Below are 15,887 nucleotides of genomic sequence, written 5' to 3' on the forward strand. Positions count from 1 at the left end.
AAGCTGTTTAACATTACACGTGCCCCCAACAGCTGTACCAATAAAATGCAGAGGTAACAAGTATATATCGCCACCATTTCACAATTAATTAAACTCATCTGCTTTCACGTTCCACAAGATTCCCACAGAGCAGCTGCGACGACTCTCCCATTAAACTGTGTACGAGCTCAGTTCGCTTTGCATGCAGGTTCTGGTACACAAATATCTTATTTCTTTGTCACTTTGAATGAGCTCTTTGGAAGTTCATTTGTTAAAAAAAAACCTGCCAAAAGATGTCCGTGTTTCTCCTGAAATAGCACTTTTTGAGACTTCACAGAAGTCAGGAAGTCACCTTCTGTCATCATCACTAATTAAACTAATGACTAGGAATCTGCCCAGTTGAGCGCTGTGTTCTCTGTTTGGACCTATTTTTTTCTATCTGATGAAAAACTGCCAAACTTTGTAGTTGTAACTCTGAAGTTAAAATAGGAAAAAAAGATGACAAAATGTGGGTAAAACAGCAATTAACAGATATTTATGACACTTCTAAAAGATGTTGCAAAGCAACATACATAACCAACACCTGTTAAGGTACAAGCTCGATTTTCCTATTAATTTTTAGTCAACTGCACCTTCAACACCCAAAGTTTTTGTCAAAGTAGGAGGTTGTGTGACTTTCCTAAAATGTTAAAGTGATGTAATTTTATATTCAAAAGGTCAAAAGTCAACAACATTGTGACATCATAAAAAACACTTCTTTTTTTGCCATTATTTATTGTCATAACTCTGAAACAGCAGGGGACAACATCTGATCAGATACTGAATCGGTGACACTAATCTTGAAACTGTGCCTGTATAGATCTTCTCTGCTGCTGGGTTGAAGATGTTTGCGAAGCATCCACGTTTTCGAATTTGTAGCGTCTTTACGGCGACTGTCATATTTGAAGCAGTGATGGCGACATATTAGTTTGCATAGACATGGATATGCACCGTAATTTTTCTGGTTGGTGGAGGCGTACAACCGTGAAGCTCTAATTGTAGTTTGCCATTTATTTGTAAAAGAAACTTCCGTTTTCTCAACTTGATTTCTAAGCAGTTGTGTAATTCAAACTTGATAACTTGAAAAAATATAATTTGTTTATGTGTTACCAATTGAAGTGATCATTTTAGGTTGGTTTACAATTCAATTTTTTTTAATGTATTCAGAGTCAAACAAAAAAAACTTGAAAGCAATTCCAGATTGTTTCTGCTCCCAAAGTAAAGAGTGAAGAGTAGTTAATGACTGACGAGGCCTCTGATAGAAATGTTGCATTTATAGTCTCGGGAGCCAATTAACAGTGTGTGGACAATTTCTTGAAATTATTTATTATTTCTTTTTGGTTTCTATTTTGAGTTTAAACCACACAGGTGTCTCATGTTGTTTTGAGCTGCAGTGATTGACTCAGATTGTTAAATAAATTAGCCACAGTAAGCTGTCACTCCGGGGATAAAATAAACTTTGCACAATTAAAATGCCGCTAAAATCATCGTCAGATCTTAAGTTTCGTAAACAATACAATCTCTGTTTTTGAAAAGGTTTGTTTTAAAACCAGAGTGGAACAATAAATAGTAACTTCAGAGTTCACCTTGATGTGACCTCGCTAACCCCAAAATCCTCAAATCCTTATCCGCAGCATAGTCTCTGTAGTCACTGGTCACCCAGATATTGTAATAATTTCACAACATTATGGAGTTTACAGAGCTGTCTTATATCATCAGTCTGTTTGACAAGTGACGTGGGACAAGCACATGATGTCACTCTCACCTGTGAACACGACCAGGCATGTTCCCTCATGTGTGTATGTGGGAGCGCAGAGTGTTTCTCCTCTGCACCTCCTGGGCACCACTTTGTGCCAAAATTGGCCATATTGTCAAGTTGTGAGCGTTTGTTTATGTGTTGGGTTGTTGCTTAAAATAGCAGATTACGTAGATGAAGAAAACGAGGAAAGGGGAAACACGTCGTGGAGTGAAGGGCTGGAAATTAGAGGGAAGAATCAACAGTCTATAAGTGTAGGAAGCTTTGAAGTAAGGACGCCTTGAGGGGACGGATACTAAAGATAGATGATCTGTCTCTCAGTGAGGTGGTGGTCCAGTGGTGAGGTAACATTTAGAGAAACAGTCTGCAGTGAAGTGAAGAATGTGAGAAGGTAGATTATAAAAAGGTAACTACATTTACATGCAGAAAAAATTCCCGTTTTTGCCCTTATCCCAAAAACAACAGTACTCTTGATAAGCTGTTTACACTATTGAAAATTAATATTCCACTAATATTCTCATTTACATGCAGCAGTGCATACTCTTATCAACGTGCCCCAACATGTTGTGTATCGTATTCTGAATACTAGTGAAATATTACTGTGCATGCAAATGTAGTCGCTGAAAACATAAACAAATATTTCAAGCAATGGAATCTCACATTCAGATTGAGAAACACAGAATCACCCACAAAACTGGCCATAATCACTGTTATTCAATTATTTGTTCATTTTTAGGCTCTATGTTAAAGAAATTGTTTCTAATTTTTTAAATGTCTCACATACTTTTCTAACCTACAAGTTTTGGGCCATTCCCTCTGCATTGGTAGACAAATCTATCTTGACTATAACAAGTGCCAGACGGCTCCTATTCAAACAACCATTACTCCCCTGACACACTTATTTACAATATTCATGAGTTATAATTAGTTGTCGCACATAGTGTTAGCAGTGTGTCAGTGAGGGGCGGCCTTATCAACACAGCGCCACATTTCAGGAACGACCACAATTGCAGCCTCCGCTGCTCGCAAACTCTCTTTACTTCATTAGCGTTTCCCGCTCTCCATCTCTCCTTTTTTTTGTCTTTGTTTCTCGTAAAAATAGAATTCATTTTCGAGCCCAGCCACCATCTTTCTGCAGTAAAAGTGATGAATCCTTTTTCCTGCTGCTAATTGTATTTTCTGCTATTTTATTTGCCTATAAAAAATTCATGTTTTCCCCCTCTCTCTTCCCGTTCTTGAAGAAAGATGCCGGGGGCTAGATACTCTCATTGTGTCTTAAGGAGCGGTGAAATTGGGAGAAATGGGGTGTCAGGCTCCCATTTGGAGGGGGAATTGATGGCAGGGAGAGCACATGGTTGTTGGCCTTGCTAATAGATGGAAATGAACTCTAACATGCGTCTGAGCTTACAGGCACAAATAATAAACAGTATGTGTGGCCTCGGGCTGTATTGGAGCATGAAAAATGGCTGTAACTGGCTGACTTTTTTTAATCGTCTGGTATTTCGTGAATCAGGGACAATGATCGAAAATACAACACCTTTTCTTGTCCTTCATATCTGTGCTTCAACAAATCAACATATTTGATCCTGATATCGACTGTCCTCATCAGAAAAACAACAGTACTGGTTGTTTGTTTGCTGTGTTCACCTGACAGAGACCTCTAGAGCAGTTAGACTCAAGTTACGGACCGCAGGCCAAATCTGGCCCCCAATATGGTGCCAGGTGGCCCCCATCATTTTCTAATTCACAATAAAAACAATGTGAATGTTTTCGTACTTTAAGTATACATAAGGTGCAGGAGTGCATAAAAAAAAGCATTAAAACAGACCTTGCCTATAAAACAGTGCCAGTAGAGGGTCCCCTCGTTTACCCCTGACAGAGGTCAAAGCTAAGCCCCTAATGTCCTAAAATCCAAGAAACATCCTAAAATCTTTGAAATGTTCTAAAATGCAAAAAATGGCCTAAAATCCTAGTAATGTCCTGAAATCAGAGAAACATCCTAAATGTGAAAAACATCCTAAAATCATCCAAAAAAAATCAAAATGTTCTAAATCCTTGGAACAGTCTTAAATCCTAGAAACTTCCTAAAATCCTAAAAAAAATCCTAAAATTCTAGAAGTGTGCTAAAATCCTAGGAAGGTGCTACAATCCAAGAAACATCCTAAAATCCTAGAAACATGTATGGAGCTGCTGTGAGTGACCCCTGGCCTCCTGTCATTTTGCAAAAGTGGCCTCTATAAGCATAGCAAGTTGAGTATTCCTGCTTTAGAGGCTGTGCAAACTACGACTGTCTCTCAGAAGCAAAGTCACCCGTACATAAGCTATTTTACCCATCATGCCCACTGGATATTTCACCTTCCGGTTGCCCCTCGGCTCCATCACACATCTGTCACATTTCAGAGATGGAGCATCTTTAAGCTGTCTGTTATTCAGACAGATTTTCAATAATGTTTCAAGGTTTTTGCTTTGTGTTTTACATGCATTTTTGAATACGCTTAAGCAGCTTGCACATGACTGATGTTACAGATACTTGGTGTCTGTACGACACTGTCTTTATCTTCTGTCAGTATTCTCTGAATATTGCATATTATATGAATCCCATCTCCTGCTTTGTGGACTTTGAAGGAGAAGTGACTTAAACAAACAAGAGAAACTAATTATAAAATCACTAGAAGTGGATGTCACTCTTCACAGATGCAAGCTGCTTCAGCAGAAAAAAACAGCTGTTCGGCTCATGCAGCCAGTATATGTTTGAACATCCTAATTAGCAGTGGATCATCTCCAGCAGTATGGGAGATGGGATGTGTTATAGCCAGGTCTCATAGAAAAGGCGGTCACTAAGAGGTTGGGTTCAACAAATTGGGTGACTTTGACATGTTTCCTAACCTTAAAGGAGCTCTACACTGTTTTCAGAGTGAGGTTGACTCACCGCTCCACGATTACAACCAAAAGGATAATCATGCTTGTTTTGAGACCACAAATATTTATCACGATTATTCACTGATTGTAGGGACAAGATATTTTTGTTGCACTACATTTAAATCCACAGAGCCCTGCTCTCACCTCCATGTTGTTACATTCCTGCTAATGTACTAATCTTTGCACTGATGGTAGAAAGAGTGTCATCATTTTAATGGACGATATTCTTCTTGGCCGTCATGCCTTCATCACTCAGCACGATTATGTTTTTTTTTTCAGGTAGTTAACAAAGTTAGTTGTGTTGCTGTGCGGCCCACATTCTGGCTCTTCCTTTCTGTATGCCAGCTAGCTAAAAGTATGTTTGAATAGAATTTAAATCTTTGAAAAACCCCAGGCAAAAAGTGTTGAAAAGTGTTGGAAAAGTTTTGAAATTGCATCCATGACAATGTGTGTGAACCCTGAAAGCAGTAACAAGTCTGAAGCTTTAGCTAATTTCACCCACAGTTTTTACATGAATTGATTTGTGCTGTTTCTATAGTCTGATGCAGAGTGATATATAGAAAGGGAACACTTGAGCATTAGTGGAACTACTTTAAATTCAACATCTCTTCACTTTTTAAATTTAGGTTAATGTCTGTGCATATTTTCTGTAACTCTAAGCCAACAGAGGTCAGAGTGTGTGAATCTGCACACTGAGCTGTTTTTCTGCATTACAAATCATTAATTATTCAGCAAATAACAACCTCAATATCAACCTGAAATATTTAAAGTTGTTATTTCCCTCCATCGCTTACCTTTCTCTGTTGGATTGAGGCTCAAAAGAACTTTTTTTTTTTTTTTTTTTGGTGAAACGCTGCATCCTTCCTCCCACATTATGCAGCCTCTATTCACCTTGTTGATGGCGCCAGGCCATTCAGGGCTCGGCAGAGAGGGAAGGTATTTGAGGGAGAGGATGTTGAGGTGGAGTTGGTATTCTCACAGGCTCCGTGTGAGTGTGGCTTTGTTCCAAAGTGGTGTGAAGAAGAAGAGATGGACAGAGAGAGAGGGGGAGGGGGGGGGCACTTTTCTTGGTGAAGGTCAGCGGGTTAAGCCGATGGGGATGCTTGGAGACGGGGCCCTGCCGAAAAGATGGTAATGCCCCAAGCCATGATTCATCGCGAAGGCATCCATCACTCTGTGTGTGTGTGTGTTTACAATGACGTCATCCCATCAGTCCCCGGGCTGTCAGGGGCTGACAGGCAGGGGCTGTGGAGGAGCAGTGTTTTCATTTCAACAGGCAGAGTGATGGACTGCCGCGGAGGGGGCGGAGCCGCTCCCTGAATGAAAGCTGCCACGCTGTTCGCTGTGTGCTCATGGGAAGTGGATTTGAGTTTGTTGTTGAGTGTCTGGCGTAGTGTTCGGCGGACGCGCGGGCAGCCCGGCTAGACAGTCGAGCTCCCGCAGAGCACATTAGCCACTTTTATTATTTATTTCTCCGTCTACTTCACGTCCAGCGCCTCGAGCTCAAGTTTCATTTTAATCACAGTTTACTTTATATAGCTTTTCCGCTGCCACCGTCTCTCTCTCCCCAGTGCAGTCTGATGCAGGTTAATTGAAGGGAGCTGCTGTGGGAGACAGGGAGATGAGCTGTAACTATCAATATGGGCCAGGGCCCACTTACCGGTGCTCCGTCGGCTGCAGGAGCTAAACATAGCTTCAATAACGCTAATGAATTTGTCTCAATCTCTGACGTAAACTTGCACTTACATGTCAATGTGAAGTCTAGAGGTTTTGTCTGTTTTTTCTGCAGAGTTCACTTTAGCTGGCCTGAAGATGCCCTGATCAATATTTCCACATCAGTGAGGAATCAAATGACTGAAGTGTATTGAGTTGCTTGTTGTTACAATCTCACCGAATTATCTAATTAACTGGACTTTGCAGCTCAGCTCTGGCTTTGTTTCTGGCTTTACTGGTTTGGTTCACCCTCAGCAGGGTTTGTATGCTAGGCCAAGATTATATCAATGCGCCACACAAATGGGCACGGTCAATTATTATCTATGATTATTTATCTTAAAAAAAAAAAATATATATATATATATATATATATATATATATATATATATATATATATATATTTGTGTCTATGTATGTATGTTTACAGCTTTATTTAACAGAATGTACGTACAATATATCTCAGACAAACAAGAATACAAACGTTCATAAGTGCACAAATAAATTGACATTCCACACAGAAGATAATAAAGAAATAATAAATTATCATAATATCAATGCATAAACCAAAAAAATATTTTAAAAAATGGACATGGACAGAAACAAAAATAATACATATACATATCATAACAGGGATTTTGCCAAATAAGTTTATGTAATAATCTAAAAATGTGTTGCTTTTTTGTTATTAGAGTAAGAAAGGAAAGCGTTGAGTTAAAATTAATCAAACATGTTTGTTTGTGGATAAAGAATTTCCCCATTAGAATATAAAAAATAACAACATTATTCAAATATTTGTTACATATATCATCATAATTATATAATTTCCAGTTATGTGGATGTTGAAAACTTCTTTCTGTTGGCAGGCTGATTAAAACTTAATTCCATTCTTTTTTTCATTGTAATATCACAATGAATATTTGGTCTAAATGAAGTTGTCATGTTTTTAATAAATGTAACACCACTTATGATTTTACTCTTGCAGATAATTTCTTTGCAGGCTATGTAAAGAATGACATCATCATGGCATGTATATTTATATTTTTATTGAAAAGCAGTAGGAATACACGATAATATCGGCATGTCATTGGTGTTGGCAGATATCGGCTTGAAAATGAAATATCGGAATCGACCAACATGCTGATGTCCGCCGATCTCACAAAGCGACCTTATAATGTTATAAAAGGTCACTGTTGTGGTACAGCTTGTTGTGCTGTTCCCAAAAAGGCCAAAAAATCTTTTTATGCATGTCATAAGCTGCATTACTTTATATTTTTGGCCACTAGGGGTCAGAAAAACTCCAAAACAACCTGACAGATGCACAGTTCGAACATATATTCACCTTATAAAGTTGTTTTTGGTTAATATGCTGGCAGTTTTTGTCCTGCTGATGACAGGAAGTCTCCTTTTAGCCCCGGTTTGGTCTCCACTATCCTGAGAAAAGTATCTGGTTCTTTAGCTGCTAAATGTTCAATTTTCTTGGCCAGTTAGTCACTAAGTTTGTCTGCCATTTCCTGCTGAGGAGGTCGTGAACACCGAGTAAGTTTGTTGATTAGTGAGGCTTTGGAACAATCAAACATGGCATTATGAATGTGGAAGATTATTTTTCTCTGCAGTGTTTTGGCAGCACAAACAGTCCTGGCAGTGTGAACAATCAAAAAACAATCACGCTCACTCATGACAGACGATGAATAAAAGCTTGATATAAAAGCAATAAACGAAATCCCAGGATAATGTGCAGATGTTTGACTAGCTCATTAGGCTGTGGATAGTAGTGTTCAGTCTGGCGTTTTCACTCATTAAGCAAGAATTTATGCAGAGGCTAATCATCCAAAATCATGAACTTCCACTCCTTCAAGCGTAGTCGATATACTCCATGATCTGCGAAATAAGAGATCTATTTATAACCTTTAAACAATAAGGAGAACTCAGCGAATTTTATCTCGACATTTTGTCCCCAGAAACATTTTTGGCAGTTCTCTTAAGTTCTCATTAAATGTGCTTATATGTTTTTTTTTCTCCATTTAAATTCCTAAAGAGCTATACTCTCTGCACCGAGGATCTGAAAGAAAAATGTGATTAACGCAAAACTACATTTTCCCAGCAGAATTCCTCGCTGTGTCTCGGGGCCATACAGTTTTTAGTCTCTTCTGCTGAGCTTTAATTAAAGCAAAATGAGGATCCAAAACAGCACAAGTTATATCACCGCAGGACAAATAAAGATGAAGTTGTCCAAGACTGCGTATAGGTGTTCAAGCTGAGCCACACAGTGAATCAGCCACAAATAATGTTGTCAATTATTTTATATTTGCACGTTATTATGTAGCAAATACTTTGGAAACTTTTTTCAACAAAGTTGTGATAAATTTGTGGTTAGTTAGACACAAAAAAAACCCTTGGTTATGAATGGGTTAAGGAGGTTTGTCTTAAAATACCAGATTTGGGTGACACAATCACAGCAGGAAGTGACATCTCTGTAATAAAAACCCTCAGTGGAAAAACACCTTTTGGTCGCTACAAAACACCACGTTTAACGTCTATGACAGGTCTCCTGCCAACCCACCAAAAATCTTTGAATTCAGTATTGAATTCATCACAAAAATAATGCTTTAATTGGCAATAAAATATCTTAATATTTCAAAAGTTTTAAAAATGCTGAAAAAAAGATGTGGGAGTAGGATTTTTAATTTTTTTTTTAAATATTTAAAATTTTGAATGATTTTGAATGGGTTGGTACATGACAAGCTTACATTTCAAATGAGACACACAGTTGGCAACAATTAAAAAAAAAAGGCTACAAAATAAAGTTACTTCCCCCCAAAAAACAAACAAATAAAACAATAATTTGAAATCGAAATACAAATTTTAAAAAATAGGTAGAACAATAACCATTTTTCAGGGTTTTGTTGTTGTCCCATTTCTGTACATATCTTTACCTTGAGATTATATTTTATGTTAATGTATTGTCTGATTAACACAAAAAATGTCTTTAAATAACTGTTGTTTAAAGAAAAAAACAAAGAAGAAACGTGATTTGTATGAAACGTGCAAATGTAACGTGTTCTTGGTTTGCAGAAACATACAGTGACAACATTTACTCCTGGCGACTGGGCTGCTTAGTTGTTTCCCCTGAAGTTTTCTGTTTGTTTGAGTCCTCCGTTTGGCTCCTGGAACACTGACCCAGTTTAGTGTTGACTCTTGGTTGGCCCCAGTTGGCGGGCTCCTCTGAATGTTAGGTCACAACTGAGTCCCAGTGGCCGGTTGTCCCGGGAAGGCAATTCATAAGATGTAGATAATTATGGGCCGTGGGTTCTCTTGTGCATGACAACAATCCCTTTGGGAGAGCAGAGAAAGAAATAAGACCAAAAGCAAGAAAAATGGAGGATCAGATGGATTGATGTTATATAATGAAAGATTTTTTTTTTTTTAACTCTTAGACACTTAGGCAACCTTCCTACTTGGGCAGGGAGATCAGAGAAGAGGAGGAGATGGAGGAGGATGAGTAAAATGAGGCCAGTGACACCCAACAGGGGGTCCCCTGGCACCTTGCACACATACTGTTGGTGCCAAGAAGAGGGACATCTCTCAACCCTCTTAACAAGAGCCAGTGCGGCTCCGGTGGCCAAGCGGCATGTGCGTGTGCACATGCATTAGTGTGTTTGCAGTGCAGTCGTGCAGCGCTGCCGCCTGCATCCATAATTATGCCCAAGACACAACCATCAACAGAATATAATTGGCCGGTAGGAGTGAAAAGAGGGGGGTGGGTGGGTGGGCGGGGGAGCGGAGGCGAGTGCTGCAAACTTTCCGAGCGCGAGATAGAGAGAGAGGGGGAAGAAAGGAGAAGAAGACGGAGAGAAAGCCATTTACATGCTAATGCCGTCCTCAGCCCTTCAACTGCCTCGTTGGGTACCGTGCCCGCTACCCTCGAATAAGCTCTTGGCTGGCAAGCCGGTCGCCATGTTTACACAATAAACAAACAGCAATGAGGTTAAAGTCTTTTCATGCATCTTTTTGTGCGTGCCTACAGTATTAGCAACAGTCAGTTGTTGCGTAACTGTTTTGTCGTGTCTGGAGGACTCAGCTGACTGCTCTTCGGCCTCTTTCTCATCCCTGGGTTTTTTTTTCTCTTGTTTTTGTCTCCTAGGCGACAGAATGGGCACCGGACGAGGAAACCAGGAGGTCCTGTCAGAGCAAAGGCAAAACAGAGGTAACCCTGATCCCGCCCCCAATTACAACACTTCATGTCTGCGCTGCCTGGCTCACAGAGAGGCCATCTTGATATCTGGTGGCTGTTGTGGCGAGGTCCTTTAGGGCCTCATGGGAGGACTCGGTACAGAACAGCTATTTCAGACCCTTCAATCAAGAGTTGTTTTTCTTGCAGTGAAGAGGGAGGGCAAAGGGAAAGGAGGGAAACTGTGCACAAGAGAGACGAGGGTAAGATAGTAGCCGCTCTTACACAGAGATCACACCATGGGGCCGCGACAAAGTCACATAACACATATCACAGAACCAATGGCAGCATCCCGTAATCAAAAGAAGCCTGAAGGTCGTGAAGTAACACAACAGCATCAGCCTCCAGTGTGTCATACCGATGTATTACATGCGTCGGCATCACATGTCAATAACAGTCAGTTGCCTTCTGTGTTATATGGCAGCTGATCTCACTCTTTGCTCAGAGGGTAAAAAGCTCCTGAATCTCACCGTTTTCCCAGTTTACGGACATTTACGGTCATTGTTCTTCTCCCTTGTATTAACCACTAATTGCTGGGACTCCAAAAAGGAGTTTCGACCAAGGGCGGAGACTTACATTCTGCGTTACACAGTGTTATCAGATGCACAATAGTTATTGTATTTATACAATAATTTTGCCCTCTGTACGATATACGATCAATAATTCCGAAATTGCCATAATGTACAATAATTTGACCATTGTGACACTCACAACAAGCACTTAGATTACACGTCTCATTTTAAGTAATTTCCTGGCTCCTACATCTGTGTTTACGTATCACTTCTCACATGATCTCCTTACAGCGTTTGGTGTAGGCCCAGACTGGCAAATGATCATTTTTCCCAAAATATGATCATTTTGAGTCTCTGGTACGATAGTTAATCCGGTAACACTGTCATCACAGAGTGGTGTGTGCCTGCTGCACGTTCTCGTCAGCTCGTCACTTGCTGGTAAAACTTACAAGCCGTAACCTGTAAAGCTGTTAATTAACTTGATATTTGCCTTAACCCCACGATTAACCCTTTGAAACCCACATCAACGTCAGTTTTCTTGTGCTGCGTTCAGATGCCTTTCACAGGCTGTTTAACCCTTTGAACCCTGTCATGTTGGTTTGATTGCTTTGCAGTCATCAACTTGGCAAGAAATGTCACACAAATTGCAAGAAATTAGAAGATTTGGGAAATTTTAAAAAACATTTCAAGGCTGTGAAACAGACATCGGTGGGCAGGCAGTGTAATTGCAGCTAGAGAGACACACAAAGGGACTTCCTTTTAAATATGTCTGATAACCCACACTCTGATCAGCCGTCTTATTCATTTATATGTGAGAAACTGATTGTAGCATCAATTTTATCTCCCTCAGCACCTATAGAGCACAGGGTGATACCAAATACACAAAACAATCTCTCCCAAACCTTCTTCACTGCAATTACTTTAGTTCTTAGCCACGACACAAAGCACCGCCAGTTACAAAAAATGATACTTACATAAAACGTTTCATTACCAATAAATCTATTTCATGCCTTTGTTCAAACAGATTTGAATCTTTTTACTGAAACACATACTTGACTTACTGTAGCGCCTACGTCGATGTCACAAATAAGCTTCCATTCAGTTGCAAACGAGCGTTCTTATTTTTTGAACAATGGCCTCGCTACAGAACGCTGCAGACACTGAATTGCTTTGCTTTTGGTTGGTTGCCAGTCTGATACCAGAGGACTCGCTCCATTGTTCTTCTCAGTAACACGTCAAAGAATATTTAGCCTGCCACCTCAGCTTTTTCCTGTTCCACTGTAACTTTTTGAACTCCTTCTTCTTCACCCTCTTCTCTGCAGATTGAATGTCAGAACTACATCAGAGTCCTGCTGGTGAACAAGACTGAGGTCATGACCTGTGGAACCAACGCTTTCCAGCCTCTGTGTATCACCAGAGAGGTACCAGTGTGTGTTTGTGTGTGTAACTGTGTAGAAAATCAGTGACAGCACTGTAGCCTGCTGCTCCCCCTGTCTCTCCCTCTTTCTCTTCATCTCTTTATCTCTTCTTCCATCACAGGTGGGCAACATGAGCAGCGTGCTGGAGCGGGTGAACGGGGTGGCACGCTGCCCCTATGACCCTCGCCACAACTCCACGGCGGTGGTGACGGAGAGCGGAGAGCTGTACGCCGCCACCGTCATCGATTTCTCTGGACGTGACCCCGTCATATACCGCAGCCTGGGCGGCATGCCACCTCTCCGGACTGCGCAGTACAACTCCAAATGGCTCAATGGTAAAGTACCACAGCAACAACCACCACACAGCAGTCCCGCCAAGATTTCACAGGCTGTTTTGTAATTGTTGCGCCCTGAAACGTCTGATTTCATGGCAGCTTTTTTTTCTAAATTTGCGATGCAAGTTGCGATATTTTTGGGCAATTTTTTTGTTTGTTTGTTTGTTTTTTAATCATAAGAGGTTTCACATTAAGGCTTTTTCAGAGCCAATGCCAGTATAAATCAAAGGACTGACCAAGCATATTCATTGGCTCACATTGAGAAGCGTTAACTTCACAATGATTTAAAACAGGGAAAGCAGTGAATCCTCACACTGCAGAAGCTCATCAAAGCAGATGCTTGGCATTTAATGCTACTAATAACTAATAAGTAATTAATAACTTAAGGATGCTCAAGGGTCTAATGTATAAGCTTCAGCGGGATGTGTTGGCAGAAATGTAATATATTCATAAATATATTTTCTTTAGTGTATAATCACCTGAATATAAGGAACCTCATATTTTCAATACCTCAAAATGAGCTGTTTATATCTACATACAGACATGTTGTTCTACAGCAGTCCAGAACAGATAAATCACCGGCTCTACATAGGGCCATTCACATTTTCGTGTCAGCCACCGCAGTCCTACATGCTCACCAGGAAGTTTCAGTTGTGCAACCTCACAGCTACATGTCACTAAATCCAACACACTGGACCTTTAGGTAATTCTGCAGTCCTTTTTGAACATGTTGTGATTTCTTTATTACATTGTAAATCCTATTGGTTGTTCATCTTTCTTCTTTAGTTCATTAGCTAACATCATTCAGTATTAGTTGTAGCTCAATGTGAAGTAAATGAACGTCATGGATTTTTGTTTTTCTGTTTTTCAGATAATGCTTACAGTTTACACATTTTTAAACCTGCTGACTGATTGAAGTGGAGTTTTGTGAGTCATTTTTATATGATATGAAAAAAGTATGGTAGGTCAGTAACACATTATGAGCCTCAGCACTCCAGGTTTAGCTGTCATGTCGTTTTGATTAACAATGGTTTTCTGGCATCTTTGCTGAGTTTGTCTCAGTATGATATTCTCTCAGTTTGCTTTGCTTCTCCATTTTGATTTAACGGGTTGAATAACTTATTTCTCGTTTTGTTTGCTGTTCTGCTTACTGTGGCGCTTTGGTGACGTCACCCATGGCCCATTCACAGGACTGATAGAAACCCAATGTTGATACATTTCCATCGATTTACTCAAGTTCACCGTAGAGCTTTTAAAACACTGAGTTTTTTTAGATTTTGCTGGTTGAAGTTGCAGCTTTGTTTAGTGTTTCACAGGGTGTGTTATTTATCAGGCATGTGAATCCAGTCCAACAGGATTAGTAATCTGATTCGGGTCTAACTCATGTTGGATTTCCAAATAATCCATACAAGGTTGAAACTGTGTCAAACAAAAATTCCTGCTGTTACTTTAAACATTTTCCCAGACCTGCCTGCAGCGGCAGATGGGCCAAGTGTGCACTTTTGCTTCCAACACAATCGGCTCTTTTGTTACAGCCAAGATGGATCAATCCGACAGAGGTGTTTTCAAAGGATTACAAAGACTGTTTGGATTTGAAGTTGTGTGTGGAACACACGGCGCAGGTTAGGAATTGGTCGGATTTATAGAATGGCGAGGAACATGAAATGCTGTCAGTCCTGCTGGTGTCGGTGTCAATAATCTCCCTGCTGCTGACGCTGTGCCTTTTTTCCTCTGAACACGCTGCAGCAGAAATCCATTCACACACATCCTGACTCCAGCAGAAATGTAGATGGACCTTCCACTGGAAGAAGCTGTCATGTGCCGCCTTTGATATGCAGAAACGGTTAGATTACTGGACTCATGGCGGTTTATAGAAAAGGCAAGAGGGAATTATTTTAGGCATCCATTGTTCTGAAAGTAAAGGTCAAATTCATTTTCTGCATCACAGGCAGTGTGAGGTGGCACTTAAAAGACTGATGGACATAAAAGTCTGCTGGTTGAATTATCAGTACAGAAGAGGAGGAACTTTGTAAGAGAATATCTGCTTTTTTCATTAAAAAAGTCAGAGGTGTAAGCCTGTGGACACACAGTCTTAGGGAGAGAAGTAAACTGTTTCTCCAGTTGCATTTTAAATAATAAGGTCCAATCACAGAGCCTCATATTCTGTTGTGTGTGATGCTAACAGTTGTATAGCTATTAGCGGGCTGTGGCGGCGTTTTGCTGTTTAAGGAGAGTGAAACTTTGTGCTCGCTGCTTCTGAATGCCTCATGTTTTTGCAATCTATTTGCTTTGTGCTTTTGCAGGAGTTCTTAACGTTTGGAGTTGAAAAAAACCTTTTTCCCATTGTCCACTCAGATAAATCGAGAGCCGTCCCTTCAGTGTTGGTGTTGACAGCAAGCAGTAATGTACGTGGTCTGTGTGAAGCTAATGTTCAACGTCAATGCAAGCTGCCGGGCATTTCTAAACAAATTGTTAAGGCCTGATGATGGACAGCAGATTCTCAAACTGTCCCAGACTTGTCACTTAAATAAGCCTTAAACTGAGCATCATCCAAGCAAAGGTCCTGGATGAGCTTTACCCTTAGTGGCCGATCACACCGAGACGCATCGTACCACCCGCGACCGCTCCAAAAATGCCTTTGAAGCACATCTGGAAAAACAGCTGGGAGTGCCTGTGGAGCGGGGCTGCGTGCTTGTGGCCAAAAGCGACATTGACAAGTGGTGCGACTCCTCACCATGAACTGAAAAGTTGAAAATATTTTAACTTTTCTGCACACCCCCAAAAACCGCCCAAAAACATGTCGCTCAGCAGCAAGAGCCTGATTATCAGCTACACAAATTAATGAACTTGGAACTCTCTAAAAAATTGCAGTTATGAGGTCATAAATACCATAAGAGTGAGAGTCATATGGACTCTTGTAGTGAATACAATAAACATGACCCCCGTAGTGCAGCAACGCATAACTGCATGTTGTGTGTCGAGGAGCAA

General features: G+C 40.4%; 1 protein-coding gene across 5 annotated transcripts in view; it reads left to right on the forward strand.

Annotated features, from left to right (window-relative positions):
• The window catches only part of sema5ba (sema domain, seven thrombospondin repeats (type 1 and type 1-like), transmembrane domain (TM) and short cytoplasmic domain, (semaphorin) 5Ba), a 226,256-nt gene that overhangs the window by 136,869 nt on the left and 73,500 nt on the right, over positions 1-15,887 (forward strand). For all 5 annotated transcript variants that reach the window (XM_042495042.1, XM_042495045.1, XM_042495043.1 and 2 more), the window contains 3 exons: positions 10,548-10,610; positions 12,469-12,567; positions 12,686-12,899. In XM_042495042.1, the coding sequence (XP_042350976.1) occupies positions 10,548-10,610; positions 12,469-12,567; positions 12,686-12,899 (376 nt within the window). The remainder of the gene's footprint in view (positions 1-10,547; positions 10,611-12,468; positions 12,568-12,685; positions 12,900-15,887) is intronic.

This window comes from Plectropomus leopardus, chromosome 10, assembly GCF_008729295.1.
Source record: "Plectropomus leopardus isolate mb chromosome 10, YSFRI_Pleo_2.0, whole genome shotgun sequence".
In the NCBI taxonomy this organism is placed as follows: domain Eukaryota; kingdom Metazoa; phylum Chordata; class Actinopteri; order Perciformes; family Serranidae; genus Plectropomus; species Plectropomus leopardus.